Genomic DNA, 18840 nt, shown 5'->3' with positions numbered 1-18840 from the left:
GCCCCCACAGTGACGTAAACAGGGGAAGCTGCAAGGCTTCGTCCGATTTTTCCTAGGCTCTGCCCTCTTTTCGGGAACGCACATCTACGACACGCAAACTGTCCCTTCTCAGTGGACCAAAATGTTGGGAGGTGTGCGGTAACTGCCAGCAACACAGCAGAGGAGGACGTTGCTGGACCTTGCAGTGAGATATTAACATAACATTATCGGGTCAATCCAATTGGCCACGATGAACTCGCGGGTGCAAGTCATCGTGGCAACAGCCGCACTTTCCATGAGCCCGAACTCTCCCCAAAGTACTTGTAGCGCCAGAGGACTGCGTGCAAAACTCTACAAATTTGGGCTCTGAGTGGGCCGCAAGGGGTGCGAGATGCGATGCCGTTGCCGGCGTTTTAACGCTGTGGCAACAACTCGCACCCTTTGTGGACAATAGGACTGACCCCATTCATTCGTCAGCCTCACTGTAATACTAAACGAAATATGCCACCAGCAGAAACTTAAGTATCCTCATTAAAAGGAGCCCAAACCATTTGTGGTTAGCGCACGATGGGCTGTCTATGCCACTTATAATTTAGGCATAATCCAGGATTACTGAAGACTGACAGCAATTGTAGCAACCAGTGAAGACGGTGCCTGGGCGGCTGGGCGGCCGGTCCGCACTGGACACATGACCAGGCGGTAGCGGGGGAAGGAGGCGGTGTTACCGCAGCGGCCCATGCACATTTGTCACGCGCCTGTTGTTTATCTGCCTTCGCGCGTCCCCGTAGCTCCTCCCCACTGTCGCGTTGCCATTCGGGCTCGCGTCTGTTCTTAGAAACCCAAACAACAGCCCCGACACTACCGCCCACCACACTTGATAAGTTAAGACACACAACTGTCATAATGCGCAACCAATCGGTGAGCACGGTTCTCTGGAACTTCTGTTGTCATCATAAACCACCCCTTCTATTCTAGTCTCCTCCCCAGCCGCAACCAAAACATCCTTTGTCTCGAGGAAGCCTAAGGTAGCCATTGGTTTCTGCTCACGAGAGCTGACGACCCATTGGCTGTGACGCACAAGGATTCGGGTAGCTATTGGACAGTCTTGTTCCAGTGTCCTGGACCGCTGGGCTGTTGGTTCCCGATGTTGTGACGGTAAAAGGTAGCCGCACTGTGATTGGTTGCCGCGGACAGTGTTAGTTAGGCTCCCCCCCTTCGCTCTAAACCGCCGTTGATCGGTTTACAGTCAGAAACAAAACAAAAGCGGCGGGAGGAGGTGGCGGCGGCGGCTGGGAGCAGAGCCGCCCGGAGAATGAGCCACGTACAAACGGACGAGGATTTAAGAGAAGAGGGAACAAGAGGCAACGAGTAAGGAAGGGGGAGACACTGGGCGCTATCTTGCTGCAGGAAGAAGGGAGACTGCTGTGTCTGTGTAGAGTTGGGGGTCTCATCTCAGAGAGGGAGGTGGAGGCTGCTCAACAGATTGCCGAGAGACATTGTGACAAAGGGTTTGGGGCAAGATATGTGTAAGCAGCACTGGGGGTAGGTGAGGAGGGCAGATGGGCACTTACAGGTCCTGGGGGGTTGTTCTGATATACAGGGCACGGGGCCCTGAGGTCGCCTCAGTGTATATTCATACAGTGTACGTGGAACCCTCTGTCTCTATGCAGATCTGGTGCAGAACGTGGATGGGCCAAGGCTGCTGTGGTCACAGGGGTGACGCTATACACAAAGAGCACTGCCCCAGCACTTGTTGATCATAGATAAGACATGTGTTTATCTATACTGACCCCCACACATAACATGAAGTGTCAGCTTTCTCCCTGTACAGCACTGTATTGTGCATGGGAGAGACACCGTGTATTTATTTTGTTCATACATTGGATAAGTAAACAAAGCTTTCACAGTATCTTGTCAGTGAGACTATTGTTAATCTGGCCCTATCAGCAATTCTATTCACAGACCTAGTATACAGATCACATTATTTCACTTTACCTTTCACATGGTACATGCCAGTTCTATATGTCAGAGTACAAATAAATAATCCATACAACTGGACTGTCTATACAAAGTGACTTGTCTTTGTTATACTTTAATGTAAGAAGTGTGTTCTTTGTAAGTGCATTACAGTTGGCCATTTTGGAACATGCTCACCTAGTATGACCCAGTTTAAACAGTGTTGTGTGTTTTTTTTTGTATGTCCTAATAAATATTTGTTGTGCTATTGTACTCCTTTCTGGTCTAGTAAGTCATGCACATACAATCCAGGTAATAACACGGCTGAACTGTGATAGGTTGTTTGTTATAAAAGGCAAGGGATAATTATCACTCCTGGTGATGTAGATAATAACATGTAATTATTAAACGTGTTAACAATATGACTAACCTGTATCTCATCCTCCTGCCTAGCATAGCAATAGCTGTGAAGACGTTAAGTACATGTAATAATTGCAGTATTATGTTGTGTATAGCACAATCTCATTGCATCACATAGCAGATCATTTTTTTCTCCTGTGTTTGACAGTGTTTGGTTTTAAGTAAAATAGTCATATCATGTTTAAAAGGAGATACTATATATTCATTTTATTTCTGCTTGTTAACTAAGTATATAGTTAAATTCTGTTGACTGTTCAGAGGGTATTAATATTAACCACCTGGTTCACTTGTCTTATAAGGATTAAAACTATATGCATAACCCTCAAGCCATGTAAAATAGTTTTTGCACTAAAGGGTTTACTACTGTAGTTGACTTATCCAATATTTTCTGTATGCCTGTCTGCTTCCTCTTCCTGCCATCCGCTATATCCATATAGAGATTTCTCTTTTTTAATTCCTCCCATTTTGGGCAGATAATGTTTGCACGCTTCTTTTTAGGGTTGTATGAATGTTAACTGTCCATGTATTACTGGGCAATTACCCCCAAGCTGTCACCGAGACTCGTCTCACTGGCTGAACTGTGTCTATTTATAGACTGAAGCCAACTGAGAGTTTGTGAAACCAGTCGCTCTTGTAGACAGCATGCCTTACTGCGCTCATTCTTTGGCATCGAAAGCAAAGATCTCAATGGACTTTGTTCCAGAAATCCCTTCAAATTGTTTTCTTGCATGTCTGTTATGAGGAAACCTTATTGTGTTCAGCGCCTTGTGTTTGGTCTGTGGTATTCTTTCCCACTATGTATATTACTGCAATGTTTATGGTTTCCTGAACAAGATACAGTGATGAGATCATGAGTTGTTTGCTTTTTTTTTTAAGAACCTATTACATACTCTCTATAAATATTTAGGCACTTGTACTTTGTTAAACTACTATCCTGGCGCAGAATGATCATTATTTATTGTTTATTCTTTCATATTATGATTTTTGCCAATTATTTTATATTCTCCAGTCTTTAATTCTATGGCATAAACATCTGAAACCATAATAACGAGAGTCTGGGATGTAGCTGGTGTCATGAGAATTATAACAACAAAAGATAATGTCTGACATGCTTTTCTCCATTGTTTGAAAATGTGGCTTTACCCAGATTCTGTGTCTGTCTGCACATTATTTATTATTTGCAGGTATTTGTGCAAAAAGACAGGTCTTAGTATGTTTTTGGTACAAACAAGCAGTTGATGTACTATATACAAATGTTTATGTATATATCATAAATACTGGAGACAGCCTCCCTGCTTGGTGTCTGCTGCATATTTATAGTCCCCAAGGCAGACTCCAAAAAAAAAAAATATCAACAAAGAAGTGATTACATAGCCGTAGTTTCTTGTGTTGTCAACAGAGTGCCCCCTACCTGCCTAACATGACTTTATTGCATTGCTTTATTTTCTGTAGGAAAATTTGGGAAAAAAAAATCTGGTTGTGGTTTGGCTAATTGATATACTCCTATTTTATTGTTTAACGTAGTCTTCTGGTTTACGCAGTAGTATTCTATGTACAATGACTGCACTTGTGAATAAGCTGCTTAGAGTGTCAATGATCGCTCCTGAGCACCTACTTAATGCCATGTGTTTAGGCTGAGCCTTCAGTATTTACATGGCACATTGGGGGTGTTGACTTGGTTCCTGGCACCAGTATCTCCAGTCTGCACATTTCATCTCGTCTTCAGTCTCCAGGACAGGTGTTTTTGGTTGAATAACCCAGTGCTTATTTCCTGTAAATGCTCCAGAGATGTTCTACTGAAAGTTGTGCTTGTTGCACAGTATACTGACATATAGATAATTTAAGTAATTCTAAATTGTTTTATTCACAATTACAGTTTATTATTTCTATCAAATTAACAAAAACAAACACCATATCTGTACCAGTAATCATTTACTATTGTGACAGTTATCTTTTGCAGGAGATTAAATATATGCCATTTTGGAATATTTGTTTGATTCCCCATACATTGTTTAATAATGTTATGACATGTTCATTACCAGTAATGGGAACAATTAAATGGTAACCATTTCCAGTTGCAGGGGAAAGACTGCGTACTACTCATTTTAAATTGTCAAGCGCATTTGCAAAAAACATTAAAAACCAAACCTTTTTCAAGGAGAAAGTTCACGCCAGTGACAAATGCATAAGTTATTACAGTTGCAGTTTTATCAACATTTCACATGTCTAAAGTATTTTTGAGTATGTTATGTTCATCCTGCCTATTAAGCCTGGGTTTTCTGCTGGCTTTTCAGGGCCTGATTCAGAGCCGCTCGTTTGCTCCGAGCGATGTTCGCACATCTGCGCATGCGTATGGGTCGTAATGCGCATGCGCCAACCAGTCACTGTTATCGGAAATCGTGTGTTTGCAAAATAGCGAGTGCCTGCTAATTTGAGTGACAGAATGAGGCGTTTGTGGGTGGTAACAGGGGAAGGTGCTTGAAAACGGGGAGTGGAGATCCGTACGCAGGCGTGCCAAACGGGCGTTTTAAGGGTGTGCATAATTAACAAAGCAGCGTCATCGGCCACGTCACTTGGTTGTCTCTTAGCCTGAACTGTTCGCATGATTGCAGTAGGAAAATCCTACCACAAGCACTGCGAGCAGTTCAGACGCCTTTCAATGTACTCGATTAATCTAATAAATAGCGGAGATGACGTATGATGCGAACGGCCAGGGGAAGTCTTTACAAAATAGCGAGCGCATATTTCACTCGCTCAGACATAGAGGCGTCAATAGACCGCAAAGAGCGAGCGCTCTATTAAAATATCCGGCCCCTTTTTCTGAACGAGCGAGCGAAAATAGCGTTCTGCTCGGAATCAGGCCCTCAGTTCCATGTGTTTCCCTGCAGATCCACTTTTAGTGCGTTTACAACAAGACTTACAGGGGGTGATTTTAATTGTTTGTGAGTGTTGTAGCTGCTGTCTAAAGTACCCAAGTTACACAATTGTTTTATACGATCAGCCGCAAGACTGCGCTTAAATTCAGAGATTGCCCCTAATTCTCATGCGAGATAGCACTGGATTAGCGCCGTTAAGCAACTTTTCCCGTGTCAAGTGCCTGATGTAATGTAGTTACGGCTCTCCAGACCAACGCAATTAGCCCTGAAGTCCTACTTATCGCAGAATTGAGCTCACACCTCAGGAAAGCCGCGATAAGTGCAACCTTGGTCGTGCAAAACAATTGAATAGCTCCCGGCCACTTTAGAAGGGAGCTACAGTACCCTCAAATAATTGAATCGCCTCCACAGAATTACTCACCGAAGAGTAAGGGGCCTATTTATCAAACTTTTTTTATTATTTTTTTAGTTATGTAGAAACTGCAGTTTTTGCATAAATGTATTAATTGTTGCTATGCGCTAACAATTTAATGCAGGAGATTTTACAGAAATCTCCTGCAGAAGGCTAATTAGCGCTGCAAACCGCAGTCCCCATTTTTGTCAGTGGAGACTACAGTCTGACCCAGTATGCAACGAACTCCGAAAAGTATAGCTTTTCTTACGATCCCTCACCCCGCAGTCTCCGGCTGGCTCCAGAATCTGACACTGTGTGCATGCGCAGTGCCATATTCCCGGGAGGCGTCTTTCACAAATGTAAAAGACTCCTCCAATATGTCGGGGATGTAACTCGCAGGGACAGCGATTATCGCTACTGCTGTCCCTGCAAGTACATAGCGGGGATATTTTCATTCAAAATGAAAATATCTGTCGCTATATAGACTTTTAAAAATCACGGCAGTGCCATAATTATTAATACATTGAGGGGTATATTTACTAAAGTGCAGGATTTTAGAAGTGGAGATGTTGCCCATAGCAACCAGTCAGATTCTACTTATTTATCTAGCACCTTCTAGAAGATAATAGCTAGAATCTGATTGGTTGCTATGGGCAACATCTTCACATCTAAAAACCCACACTTCAGTGAATATACCCCTAAGTGTTAAACATTCAATTGGGGTGGGAGAAAAATCAATGCCATTATAGCAGTACTACTTTATTCATACAATTTCTATTGGTTCTTATCAAGTCCACTCATCCCACTTGCATAGTACAGAATGTTATTGTTCATTTAGTTCTGGAGCTTTTTTTTTTTAAGTTATCTATTAATTGCGTACAGTTGTTCTGCTAAGGTTGCATCTGCAGTAATATGTATGCCATGTTTACTTGCCTATTCTTATCTACCAGACTCCCGATTTAATTTGCTTAGCTTGTTAATTGTTTGTTTAGTGCTCACTTTACTTACAGCTATGGAGGAAGTAGACTCGGTGCACTGTTCTATTAACACTTCTACTATGAAATAGTACAGTTTTCACACTGGGTCATTTTTGTTTGTGGGTTTTATGTATAAAATAATAAATGCATATAGATCTACACACTCTCAATATTATGTCAACTTTTAGTGTCTCAAGGCACCTTTAGTGGTAACACTTTGTAATATTGCAACAAGTGTATGTTATATGTGTTGGGTAGTCCTTACCAAAATAAATGACGTTATTATTTTATTATTCATTCTGTTTCACTTGCTTGTGTTCATCTGACAAACGCACAATATACCAAAAGTCATACACATAGTAATTATGTATAATATTTAAAGTTAGAGCTCTGTAACCACGATAAACAAATGTATTATTTATATAGCACAAATTCTGCAGCGATATACATAGAATATTTAGTCATTCACATATGTCCCTGCGCCTGCAGAATTTACAATGTATATTCCCTACCACATTTACACTAGGGTTTTTTTTTCTTTTTTGTCAGAATCCAATTAACCCAATAGTATGTTTTTGGATTCTGGTAGGAAACCAGAGAACCTGGAGAAAAGTCATGCAAACACGACAGATCATACAAACTCCACACCAATAGGAAATCGAACCCAAGACCTCAATTATGAGAGCAGTAATGCTAACTACTACGACAAAAAATTGTATGTGTATGTATATAGGCAGGAGTACTGTGTCCAGTGTTCCTCCATACAACTTTAATTGATTGCTGGGATTGGAAAAAATAAAATTAAAAAGTATGGTAAAAAAATAAACAAGCCTATATAGAAAAATAATGAACAAAAATTGGCTTGCCACAGATGGGTGTAAAATGACATCCCGGAGCATTTTATGACATAATTGTATAAACATAGAGGAGAATTCAATTGATCGCGATGTTGAATAGCCCCAGGAAGGAGGTCCCGGAGCTATTCAATTGACCGTGATGTAAAGCAGACTAAAAAGGATTTCAGCTTGCACCCTCCTGAGGTGAGAGCAGAAACCCGACTAAAGTGCTGGCCGCAATGCTGTTTTACAGCTTAACGCAGCGCTAACGTGTCGGCCGGCACTTAAGTCGGAATATGCCAGTTAGCGCAACTAAAGACCCTGTTTTAGTCACTAACCGGCATTGTCCGACTTAAGGGCTTCTAGTCGAACTTAATAGCGCGCTGTTAAGCACTTAAGTCAGTGAATTGAATGGCTACGGGACCTGCTATCCTGGGCAATTCAACATTGTGATCAATTGAATTAGCCCCCATAGTCTCTATTGTTTAGCAGATGGTCATGTGAACTGCTACAAATTGGCTAATACCTTATACTCATTGGAGTTTTACTTGTGTTTTAATGTTAGTAAAAAAAAAAAATATGGATCTGACAAGTTTATCATGTATTTTTACTTGTGTTTAGAACTCAATGTAGGCTTCCTTAAACACTTGCTAAAAAATGTTAAACAGATTGTGTAAACATTAGCATACAGTTATGTAAGTAAAACACCACTGTGTATAGTGACAATTGTTTATAGTATCACACTGGGTTTCATGCGTTCTACATAAAAACAAAAAGTGTATATGAGACCTAAATTTAGCACACAACTTGTTCATGGTAAGGATTCCATTAACCGTATCCAAATATTAATTAGACATTGGCAGGGTAGTGAAAGATGATTTAATATTTCCATTGATGGTGCCATATTGGGACCACACACATACTTTCAAACTGTACAATGTATTATAGAGGTATGATCATAGTGTTAATGCTAGAAGTAGTGGAAGTTATTGTATATCTTTTCATTCTTTGTCACCAAATTGTTAGAATTAAAATGTGATCCTTTTATAATAGATGTGATTCTTTTGTGATAGATGCTGAGGAGTATATAAGGAACATCTCCGCTTCTAAAAACTCTCACTTTAGTAAATATACCCGTTAGCAGGGCCGCCATCAGGGGGGGACTGTCGGGACTTCAGTCCCGGGCCCGGAGAGAGAGGGGGCCCGGGTGGCAGCGTGGAGGTCTCTGTAATGATCACAGGCTCCGGCGCCAGCAGCATTTTCTGAGAGAAAAGGGACACGGGTGGCAGCAGGGAGGAATATACGGGCGGCAGGCAAAAGGAACATTGGCGCAAGACGGCAGCTGCATTTAAAATAGGGATTCGGCCGCGAGTCAATCACAGCTCGCGAAACAGCAGCCAATCAGGAGCGGCCGCTCCTGATTAGCTGCTGTTCCGCAAGCTGTGATTGGCTCACAGCCAGCTCCATACTGCTCCTGATAGGCATGTTTCAAATGCCGCTGATGCGTTGATGGTCTGTCTCCTAGTGCCTGCCACCCGTATATTCCCCACCCGCCGCCACCCAGGCCCCTTTTCTCTCAGGAAATGCCGCTGGCGCCGGAGCCTGTGATCATTACAGAGAAACAAGGTAATCTAACTTTTCCCTGTCCAGCCAGTATTTCCTGCCCCCCCCCCCACCAGTCCGTCCAGGCAGCCTGCCTTCCCTTTTAACTACACCTGCCCAGTCCAGCCAGCCTTCCCTGCGTCCCCCAAGTACAGCCAGCCTATTTTCCCTGCCCTGACACAGTCCAGCCAACCTTCCCTGAGCCCTCCTAGTCCAGCCAGTCTGCATTCCCTGCCCTGCCCCCTGGTCCACCCAGCCTTCCCTGTGCCCCCCTAGTCCAGCCAGTCTGCCTTCCCTGCCCCTCCCCTAGTTCAGCCAGTCTGCATTCCCTGCCCTGCCCCTAGTCCAACCAGCCTTCCCTGCATCCCCCTAGTCCAGCCAGTCTGCCTTCCCTGCGTCTCCCCCAGTCCAGCCAGCCTTCCCTGCGTCTCCTTAGTCCAGCCAGCCTTCCCTGCGTCTCCCTAGTCGTTTTACCTGCCCTACCCCAGTCCAGCCAGCCTTTCCTGTGCCCCCTAATCCAGCCAGCCTATCTGCCTTGCCCCTCGCCCAGTCCAGCCGGCCTTCCCTGCCCTTTTTCCCCCCTAGTCCAACCAGCCTTTCCTAACAACTGCCCCCACAGCCCAAACTTTGAGAATATTTAAACTGGTGTACACAACACAATTGATGTCCTGCTCCCAAAGTAGCTCCATCACAGCTCCGTCCACCTCTGGGGGGCCCTACCAATTTGTCAGTACTGGGCCCCGCAATTTGTGATGGCAGCCCTGCCCGTTAGTGTTATGTATAACTCATAGCCCTGAAGTGCAGTTCTGATCGCCACAACTGGGAGGAAGCTGATGGGATTCTGTAAAACAGAAAATTTAAAGTGCTGCTTTTAATGGGGCTGATTCAGAGATGTAGGCTAACCCGATGGTTAGAGCACATCTCCGATTGTAAGTGGTCTGTGCAGGCGCATGACCCGTACTGTGCATGTGCAAAACGGGTTTGCAATCCTGCACGTAGTCCGGGAGCAAACTGTCAGTGATTGACAGTCTGCTGCCATTTCTGGGTGAGTAGGGGGTGGCGTCAGCCTCCATTTTCTCAAACGGAGGTGTGTTGCCGCCATTGGCGGGGAGGGAAGAGGCCAGGATCTCTGTTGGCTGACGGAAAATTCTTGGCCTCTTTTGTACATTTGCCATCACCGGCTTGAGTGACCCCATGGTCACTTATTCAGCCGAGGATCATGCAGATGATCTGACGCTTCGTCCATGGACACAGCTTGGATCAGTAATGCATGTTCGTGTTGCATTACCATAATAGTGCTATCACAGCTGCTACCATGGTAGCAGCTGTGATAGCAATACCATCTGAGGCTGAATCACCCCCATTGATAATTTTTAATGGTGCTTTATGAATGAGGGTTTCTGTTTCAAAACTGTTTATATAGCTTACTATTTGAGGCACATATGTTCTATACATGACCCTTTAGACACTTTGCAGCTATTAGTCCCTGGATTCCCATTCCCTGTATAGTCTGTAGGCAATGATGTAGTCGGTGTCTCCTGGGCTCAGTTGCAAAACAGTATCTAAGCTGGGCAGCCTTTACACCATGTTCTGTAACATAATATACTAAATATTACTGTTTCAGCATTGGTTAGTTTTCTGTGAATAGGGGCACTATATTAAATGTGAATAACACAACTGGCTAGGTATTCAGAACAGCCAGATTACTTTCTAATATTAGGTCTATTTAATTCAGATTTGGGAATAGCGTAAGAGCAAGTAAAGCTGGGTATCCACTAGGCGATTTTGACAGACGATTGCACGATAACGACTTAGTTATTGTGCAATCGCCCGCAAATCATTCATGTAAATGACAAAAATGACCAGCGATGTGCGTGCCCACTGGTCATTTTTGCCATCTATCATCGCCTGTACATGCTGGTCAACCTGATGATCCCATCAGGTTCAGCATGTACGGGCATGATGGATGTGCCTGGACTGAACAAGTGAACGTTCAGTGTAGGCACATCACTAGACATACAAACGACAGCACGATTGCAATGTCGTAATCGTGCTCTCGTTTGTATTTCGATTAGTGGATGGGCACCTTCTCTGTGCAACTTGGTAAAACCATGTTGCACTGTAGGTGGGGCAAATTTAAAATGTGCAGAGAGATTTAGATATGGGAGGGGTGTGTCCAAACTGACATCTAAATTTCAGTGTAAAAATTAAGCTGTCTGGCATTTTTGGGCTACATGCAAAAGCGGCCAGTATTTACCCTGCATGCAAAAACAATAAATGTAATTGCACCCCTTGCATTGCAACATGGTTTGTCCAGGTACACAGTTACTTGCTCTATCTTACTCTATTCCCAACGCTGAATCAGGCCCTCAGTCAGCAGATACAAGTAACTTTCCAACATATCTGCCAATGATTGTTTTCATTCAAGGTCGTATTGGATATCCCAGCCATTTTTGTGCATACTCTGTGATATCTGTCCAGATGCCTGATTATTGGCTGCGGTACTACAGCATATGTGACCGGCTTAACGCATAATGATCCTCTCAAATGAGTCCTTACAAAGTACCATCTTGCACAGTTCTGCACAGCATGAACAGGTTTTGAGAACCCATGTGGCTCTACCGCACCAGTGTTTTCTTAGTGGGTTTGTTTATGTTTACATACAAATGCTCCGCAAACTCTACATGGGTTTTTGAAGCGTTAAGCGGTATAATATTCAATTGTTTGGCTGGAAAATTGTACATTCACAGAAGTGCAGCAGGTGTGAATGAGCTCATTATAAGTAATGTATGATTGTTTTACAATTGCTAATGTAATTCTAAAGCTTGTTTCTAACATTTTCTGTAATTTTCTTTCCCTCTTCCCTTACAGGTTGACTTTCTCTCCTGGCATCTGTGTGGGAAGTGCCACACACTCCCCAAACCAACAACGGCTTTTGCTTGCATATTCCAGTGTTTCTTTTGTCAGCGAGTGCAGCAAAGTTGTAATTCTTCCAGTGCCAGCCCCGAGCTGAGTGAGGAGCCGCCAGCAGACATGGTGAAGATGACAAAATCCAAAACTTTCCAGGCTTATCTGCCAAACTGTCACAGGACGTACAGCTGTATCCACTGTAGAGCTCACTTAGCCAATCATGATGAGTTGATATCCAAGGTAAGTATCATTCCTGAAATGTCATCTTTCATGTCTTTGTTATGAAAATAGCAGTGGTAATTTATAATGGAAGTCATGTCAACCCCACCTTTACCCCGTCCAACCGGCTATCTCCTCAGCTACATTTTTTAAATTGAGAAATTTGCTCTAGATCCATAAGAGTACATGTTGTGTCCTATACACACACTTTGTCATCCATATAAGGGTGAGCATAAATACCTATAGTTGTACAGGATGTAAGCATAGTAAATCGTTGTCAATCTGACCCTGCAAGGTTTATTTGACAGCCCACAAAGTTTCACTCCATAAAGAGTAGGCCTGGAATTGCTGTTTAAAAGATAAGTGCACCATTTTTCATATCCATTCCCGTGAGGGAGGGATAAAGAGTGAGTTTAGGATTTTTGCTAGTTGAATTTTTTTAATCCAAATCCATCCAGTGGAAGGCCCAGAACAGGCTCCCCAGGTAAAATTTCTGCACAGCCTCCCTAGGTCAAAGTTCTGCAGAGCGTACACCAACGGGAGGTCCGACCGGGACCTCAACCCCCTAGTATGTCTTCTGTGAACCAATGTTACCACTCTGAAGTTTTCGTCCAAATCCATCCAATGAAGGATGAGAATAGGCTCCCTGGGTCAAAGTTCTGCCCAGCGTACACCAACAGGGAGGTTCAACCGGGACCCTAACCCCCCTAAAACTTGGCCAGGATCCAACTGGACCACCTCGCGTTGATTTCATCCCAATCGGTGCAGGGGTGTCCCAATGCATAACCAGACAGATAGACAAACAGACCAATGATTTTTATATATAAGATATGAAAACGTGACTGGTGTCCTTTATATGAACCTTATTGGCTTCACTACAGTATTTAGTAAATGCAGCTAAAAGGTGCCGTGCTGCCCCTAAGCAGGGTATATTCCCTTGAAGGGCAATTGGTCACTGTTCAGCGTTGGAAAAGAACATGAGGTCGCAAATAGTTAATAATCTGATCTATTAGGAAGAAGTCTTTCATATAAAAAAATTTGGCTATAAGTCTAAGGGGGGTGTTCAGTTAGCCACAGATGTGCTTTTAGCTCCCAGGTTAGGAGCCCGGAGCTATTCAGTTACTGTCCGTGGTAACCCCCGAGGGTGTACTTAACGTGGATTTCTTTTTGCTCCTCAGAAGGGTTTAAAAAGAAATCTGTGCTCCCTCTGGGCTTTCGCAGGCTTGCTGTGCACGGTATTTGCATAGCTCCAGACACTTAACCTGGAATCTGCACCTTACCACATGCTAACCGCGGGGCTTAACAGGGAATATAATTGAATAGCTCTAGCAGTGTTGTCCTCAGAAAATTTTTCTAGCCGGGTGGGGGCCTTCGCAGTAATAAAATGTTTTAAACCCTGACCTTATAATGATTTAAACATGAAATATGCAGTGCCCCCAGACTGGCCCCATATGCAGTGCCCCCAGACTGGCCCCAGCCCAGAATTTACCTGAACATGCTCGGCGGCAGCGCTGCCTCGCTGTGACTGGATTTAGCACCCGTGCAGTGCATCACTGGGAACGCTTGCCTCTGAAGCGATCGGAGGCTTCTTTAGCCTCCGGTTGCTTCAGAGGCCAGCGTTCTACACCAGGAGGTGGAGGGTGACCGGGAATGCAAAGGGGGGAAGTGCCGGGCGGTGGGCTGTTTCTGCCGGGCGATGCGCTTTGGACTTTGGACTTCCAGCTTTCCAATACCATGGACTAGGTGGTGCTTTTTTAAGTTTTGGGTTCTCAAGGTTGTGTAGTTTAAAAAAAACAAAAAAAAACAAAGGGATTTGGGAACTCTTTGTCCAACCACATACTGAACACATTAAAAGAATGCACATTTGTATATATAGTTTTACTGTTTATATATCAGTAAACTGTATTAATAATTCGATTCAAGTGATGGGTAGCCATTCTCCTTTTCTGAACTCCTTGGCAGCAGATACAACTTTGTTTTATGTTTCCAGATGTTCCACAGAATTTCCTCGTTACAACCATGCCACTACAGGGAGCTGCACATAGATGCCAGTGCCCCATAGTTGCTTTAGTAAGCAGCCACATGTTCACCACCAGTTACAATTGTTATTCCACCTTGTGTCAAATGGTTCCCATACCATTAGAGTGTAAGCTCATATGACCAGGGGTATCTTCACTTTCTATTTAATTTCATTGTACATAATTGGTTTAAATCCTAATTGGATCATGATGATCCCCTCAATATATACTGTTATTCAAAAGTTTAACACCCTAGGTTTACAAAAGTAAGCGGTAATCTGCTGGAAGTTAAAATAAAATTATTTTTTTTTAAAAAACAGTTTAGGTCAGCAAAAATGAAAATGTGAATTTCAGAGTTAAAAATAAGGGATTTTTTAAGGAACAAGTGTAAAGAACTTACAGCTGTTCTGCTGCAATGAAATAGAGGCTTGTCTGGGCCAGTGCGCTTTAACAAGATCTTATGGGCAGATGAATAAAAATTTTAAACCTTTGGTTCATCAAGCAGGGTTTTTGTACACAATTGAGCAGGTGAAAGAATGACTTCTCAGAGTATGGGGTTTATTTACTAAGCTCTCTGGTGTATCTAAGCCCAAAATTAAAAAAGGCAATGCTTCTAATAGCAAAACACCCCATTTTCTTGTTTTGTAAAGCACTGCACTTTTACATTTCATGCTGTCACAATCCAGAAGCCACTGCTTAGTAAATGAACTCCTGTGATGCCAGCTGTCAAACATGGAGGAGGAAGCTTGATGGTCTGGGGCGTTTTTGCTGAATCCTTGGTCAGTGACGTGCATAGATTGCCTGGCACCCTGAAACGAAAGGGCTTCCACAACATTTTGCAGTGCCATGCACTACCCCCTGGTCTACGCCAAGTTGGTCACAGGTGCATCTTAAAGTAGGAAGTGTTCAACAAAATTGCAAGGAAAGCCTACAGGAAGAGCTGATGTTTATTTGGAGTCAATCGCGATCACGTTCATTTTGAATGTGATTGGTTAACTCTGAACACGGCTATTGCCATATTATGAAATGCTATGCACACTCTTACAACCATGGTTTCTTTTTCCTGAAAATTGTCACTTGTTTTTCTCTTGCATTTTGTTGGTTGCTGGGTCACATTAAAGGTGGAAAAAAGTCAGAAATTATTTTTACTTTAAACACACCCTTGTCTCATCCATCTTTAAGAATCCCTCAGTCTCTGTCAACTAATGCCCTATCTCTCTCCTCCATTTTGCTTCCAAGCTCTTTGAGAGGACTATCTACCTCTGCATTACCTCATTCCTCTATACCCACTCTTATTTTGCACTCTCCACTCCACTAAAACTGCTCTCACTATAGTCACCAATGACTTTACACTGCCAAATCCAGAGTCATTTCTCTCTTCCAATCTTCCTTGATCTGTCTACAACCTTCAATATTGTCACCCGCCCTCTGCTCCTTCACACCTTCCATTCTGCAACCTCCTTCGTGGCTGCCTATCCCCCTCAGAATCCAGTTCAAATTCTATGCCTTTATTTATAAAGCCCTAATCACTCCTCTCCCACCTACATCTGCAAATTCATCTCTGTCCACACTCAATCTTGCCCTTTCCGCTATTTCTCTGGCTGCCACCTCACTTCCGTTCTGGTCCCTTCTTCCTATGCCCACTTCCATGATTTCTCTTGCTATGACCCCTTCCTTTGGAACGTCCTCCTTTGCCAAGTCCGACTTTCTTCCACTCTCCCCAATTTCAAATGTTCCCTCAAGACACACCTTTTCTGTATAGTCTAGCATCCCAAATTAACTCTCCTCTCTTCCCCTGCTCCTACACATTGTCTCATTCCCAGGTCACCCTCCAACTGTTTACCTAATCCCTGCAGAACATAAGCTTTTGGTCATGGCCCTCTTCCTTCTTGTTCTTCCATTGCACTATCATTACCAACAGTGTTCTGTCTTTTGTCTCCTTCCCATCAGCGCCTCTAACACTGTCTGGTCACCCGTATGATGGGTATGGATTTATTGAGAGCAGATATGCCTTCTTTGAGACTCCCTGCTGCCTATAGCTATAGCAAGTTGCCATATTCTTCCGGTGTACTTGTCACTTCTTTTCTTTTTATTGCAATGTTTGTATTTATCATTGGTATTCCTCTAAGAGAGACAGACATGCTGGAGGGACAGAAATGAGAGAGAGAGAGACTGGGGAAGGGGGTACAGCAATGAGAGAGACAGATGGGGGGGGGCAGGTGGAATGGGGGCAGAGATGGGAAGGCGCAGAAAGACAGGGAAAAAAACCATCCAGGCACAATAGTTAGCGAGTCGGTGAATACAGGTACAAACTACTAGTTATTTTATATAGTTCACTGATGATGATGTTAATATCTTAATTTTGGGCCTTATTTTGCAAAACCTGAAATTTCAATAAGTGTGTATAGAATTTTTATATCCACTAAGTTTTTCCTCTATAATATCTATTTTACAGCTTTGGAGTAGGTTGTTTTACTTTGAATGCAATCCTCCCGTTATCTTTAGTTGATTTGAGTGTTATGTGAGTTTTCTTTAAACAAAACAATAATAGTTTGATCACTAAACTTGCCAAACAAACATTATTACATAGACATTAATATTGTTATGTAGCGTGCACTTGTCAAAAAATGTGTATGCACTAGTTAATTTGCTTACATATTAAATTAGCACCCTTGTGTACAATGACTAGGATTTATATACAGTCAGGTGCATAAATATTGGGACATTGACAGAATTTTCATATTTTGGCCTCTAGTCACCACCACAATGGCTTTGAAATGAAACAAACAAGATGTGCTTTACCTGCAGTCTTTCAGATTTAATTTGAGGGTAATTACATCCAAATCAGGTGAACGGTAGGAATTACAACGGTTTTTATATATGCCTCCCACTTTTTAAGGGGCCAAAAGTAATGGGACTCAACTCAAAAGCTATTTCATGGACAGGTGTGGGCTATTCCCTCGTTATTTCATTATCAATTAAGCAGGTAGAAGGTCTGGAGTTGATTCTAGGTGTGACATTTGCATTTGGAATCAGTTGCTGTCGACTCTCAACATGAGATCCAAAGAGCTGTCACTATCAGTGAAGCAAGCCATCATTAGGCTGAAAAATCAAAACAAACCCATCAGAGAGATGGCAAAAACATTAGGTGTGGCCAAATCAACTGTTTGGAACATTCTTAAAAAGAAAGATCGCACCGGAGAGCTCAGCAACACCAAAAGACCCGGAAGACCACGGAAAAAAATTGTGGTGGATGATAGAAGAATTATTTCCCTGGTGAAGAAAAACCCCTTCACAACAGTTGGCCAAATCATGGACACTCTCCAGGAGGTAGGTGTATATGTGTCAAAGTCAACAATCAAGAGAAGACTTCACAAGAGTGAATATAGAGGTTTCACCACAAGATGTAAACCATTGGTGAGCCACAAAAACAGGAAGACCAGATTAGAGTTTGCCAAACAACATCTAAAAAAGCCATTACAGTTCTGGAACAACATCCTATGGCCTAATGAGACAAAGATCAACTTGTACCAGAGTGATCGGAAGAGAAGAGTATGGAGAAGGAAAGGAACTGCTCATGATCCAAAACATACCACCTCATCAGTGAAGCATGGTGGTGGTAGTGTCATGGCGTGGGCATGTATGGCTGCCAATGGAACTGGGTCCCTTGTATTTATTGATGATGTGACTGTTGACAAAAGCAGCAGAATGAATTCTGAAGTGTTTCGGGCAATATTATATGCTCATATTCCGTCAAATGCTTCAGAACTCATTGGACGGTGCTTCACAGTGCAGATGGACAATGACCCGAAGCATACTGCAAAAGCAACCAAAGAGTTTTAGGCTAAAAAGTGGAATGTTATGCAATGGCCAAGTCAATCCCCTGACCTGAATCCGATTGAGCATGCATTTCACTTGATGAAGACAAAACTGAAGGGAAAATACCCCAAGAACAAGCAGGAACTGAAGACATTTGCAGTAGAGGCCTGGCAGAGCATCACCAGGGAAGAAACCCAGCGTCTGGTGATGTCTATGCGTTCCAGTCTTCAGGCTGTAATTGCCTGCAAAGGATTTGCAACAAAGTATTAAAAAGTGAAAGGTAGATTTAGGATTGTTTAGTTTGTCCCATTACTTTTGGCCCCTTTAAAAGTGGGAGGCACATGTAGAAACCATTGTAATTCCTACACCGTTCACCTGATTTGGATGTAATTACCCTCAAATTAAATCTGAAAGTCTGCAGTTAAAGCACATCTTGTTTGTTTCATTTCAAAGCCATTGTGGTGGTGACTAGAGGCCAAAATATGAAAATTCTGTCAATGTCCCAATATTTATGCACCTGACTGTAAATAGTGTCAATCTATGCACTCTGTAGTTTAAACACAGTATAGTAGTATCCTGTTATACTCACAGGGAAGAGGTTAGTCAGCCTCTCCTGTCATTATAAAGTACTCATAAGAGGCAGAGTCACGAAGAAGTAATGATGATATATGTCATTACTTTTCCTTTCATCTAGCAGCTTTGGATGATTGAGAGCTTTGCAATATCTTTATGAGGTTTGTTTGTTTAGCATATTATGAATTTTAGGTGGCTAAAGTCTTCTCTTTGTGTTTGCTCTCTTGGTTTCAGTAGAATGTTGTGTTCTATCCCTGCAGA

General features: G+C 42.9%; 1 protein-coding gene across 2 annotated transcripts in view; it reads left to right on the top strand.

Annotated features, from left to right (window-relative positions):
* Window positions 1–1203: 1203 nt before the first annotated feature.
* YPEL1 (yippee like 1) overlaps window positions 1204–18840 on the top strand; it is a 29658-nt gene continuing 12021 nt past the window's right edge. For both annotated transcript variants that reach the window (XM_088477825.1, XM_088477824.1), the window contains exons 1-2: window positions 1204–1347; window positions 11912–12190. In XM_088477825.1, the coding sequence (XP_088333951.1) occupies window positions 12074–12190 (117 nt within the window). In that variant the 5' untranslated portion in view covers window positions 1204–1347; window positions 11912–12073. The remainder of the gene's footprint in view (window positions 1348–11911; window positions 12191–18840) is intronic.

The sequence above is a fragment of the Taudactylus pleione genome, unplaced genomic scaffold (assembly GCF_031769625.1).
Source record: "Taudactylus pleione unplaced genomic scaffold, aTauple2 ptg000205l, whole genome shotgun sequence".
NCBI lineage: Eukaryota > Metazoa > Chordata > Amphibia > Anura > Myobatrachidae > Taudactylus > Taudactylus pleione.
Note: the sequence above shows the minus strand (reverse complement) of the source record. Positions and strands in the feature narration are given on the sequence as shown.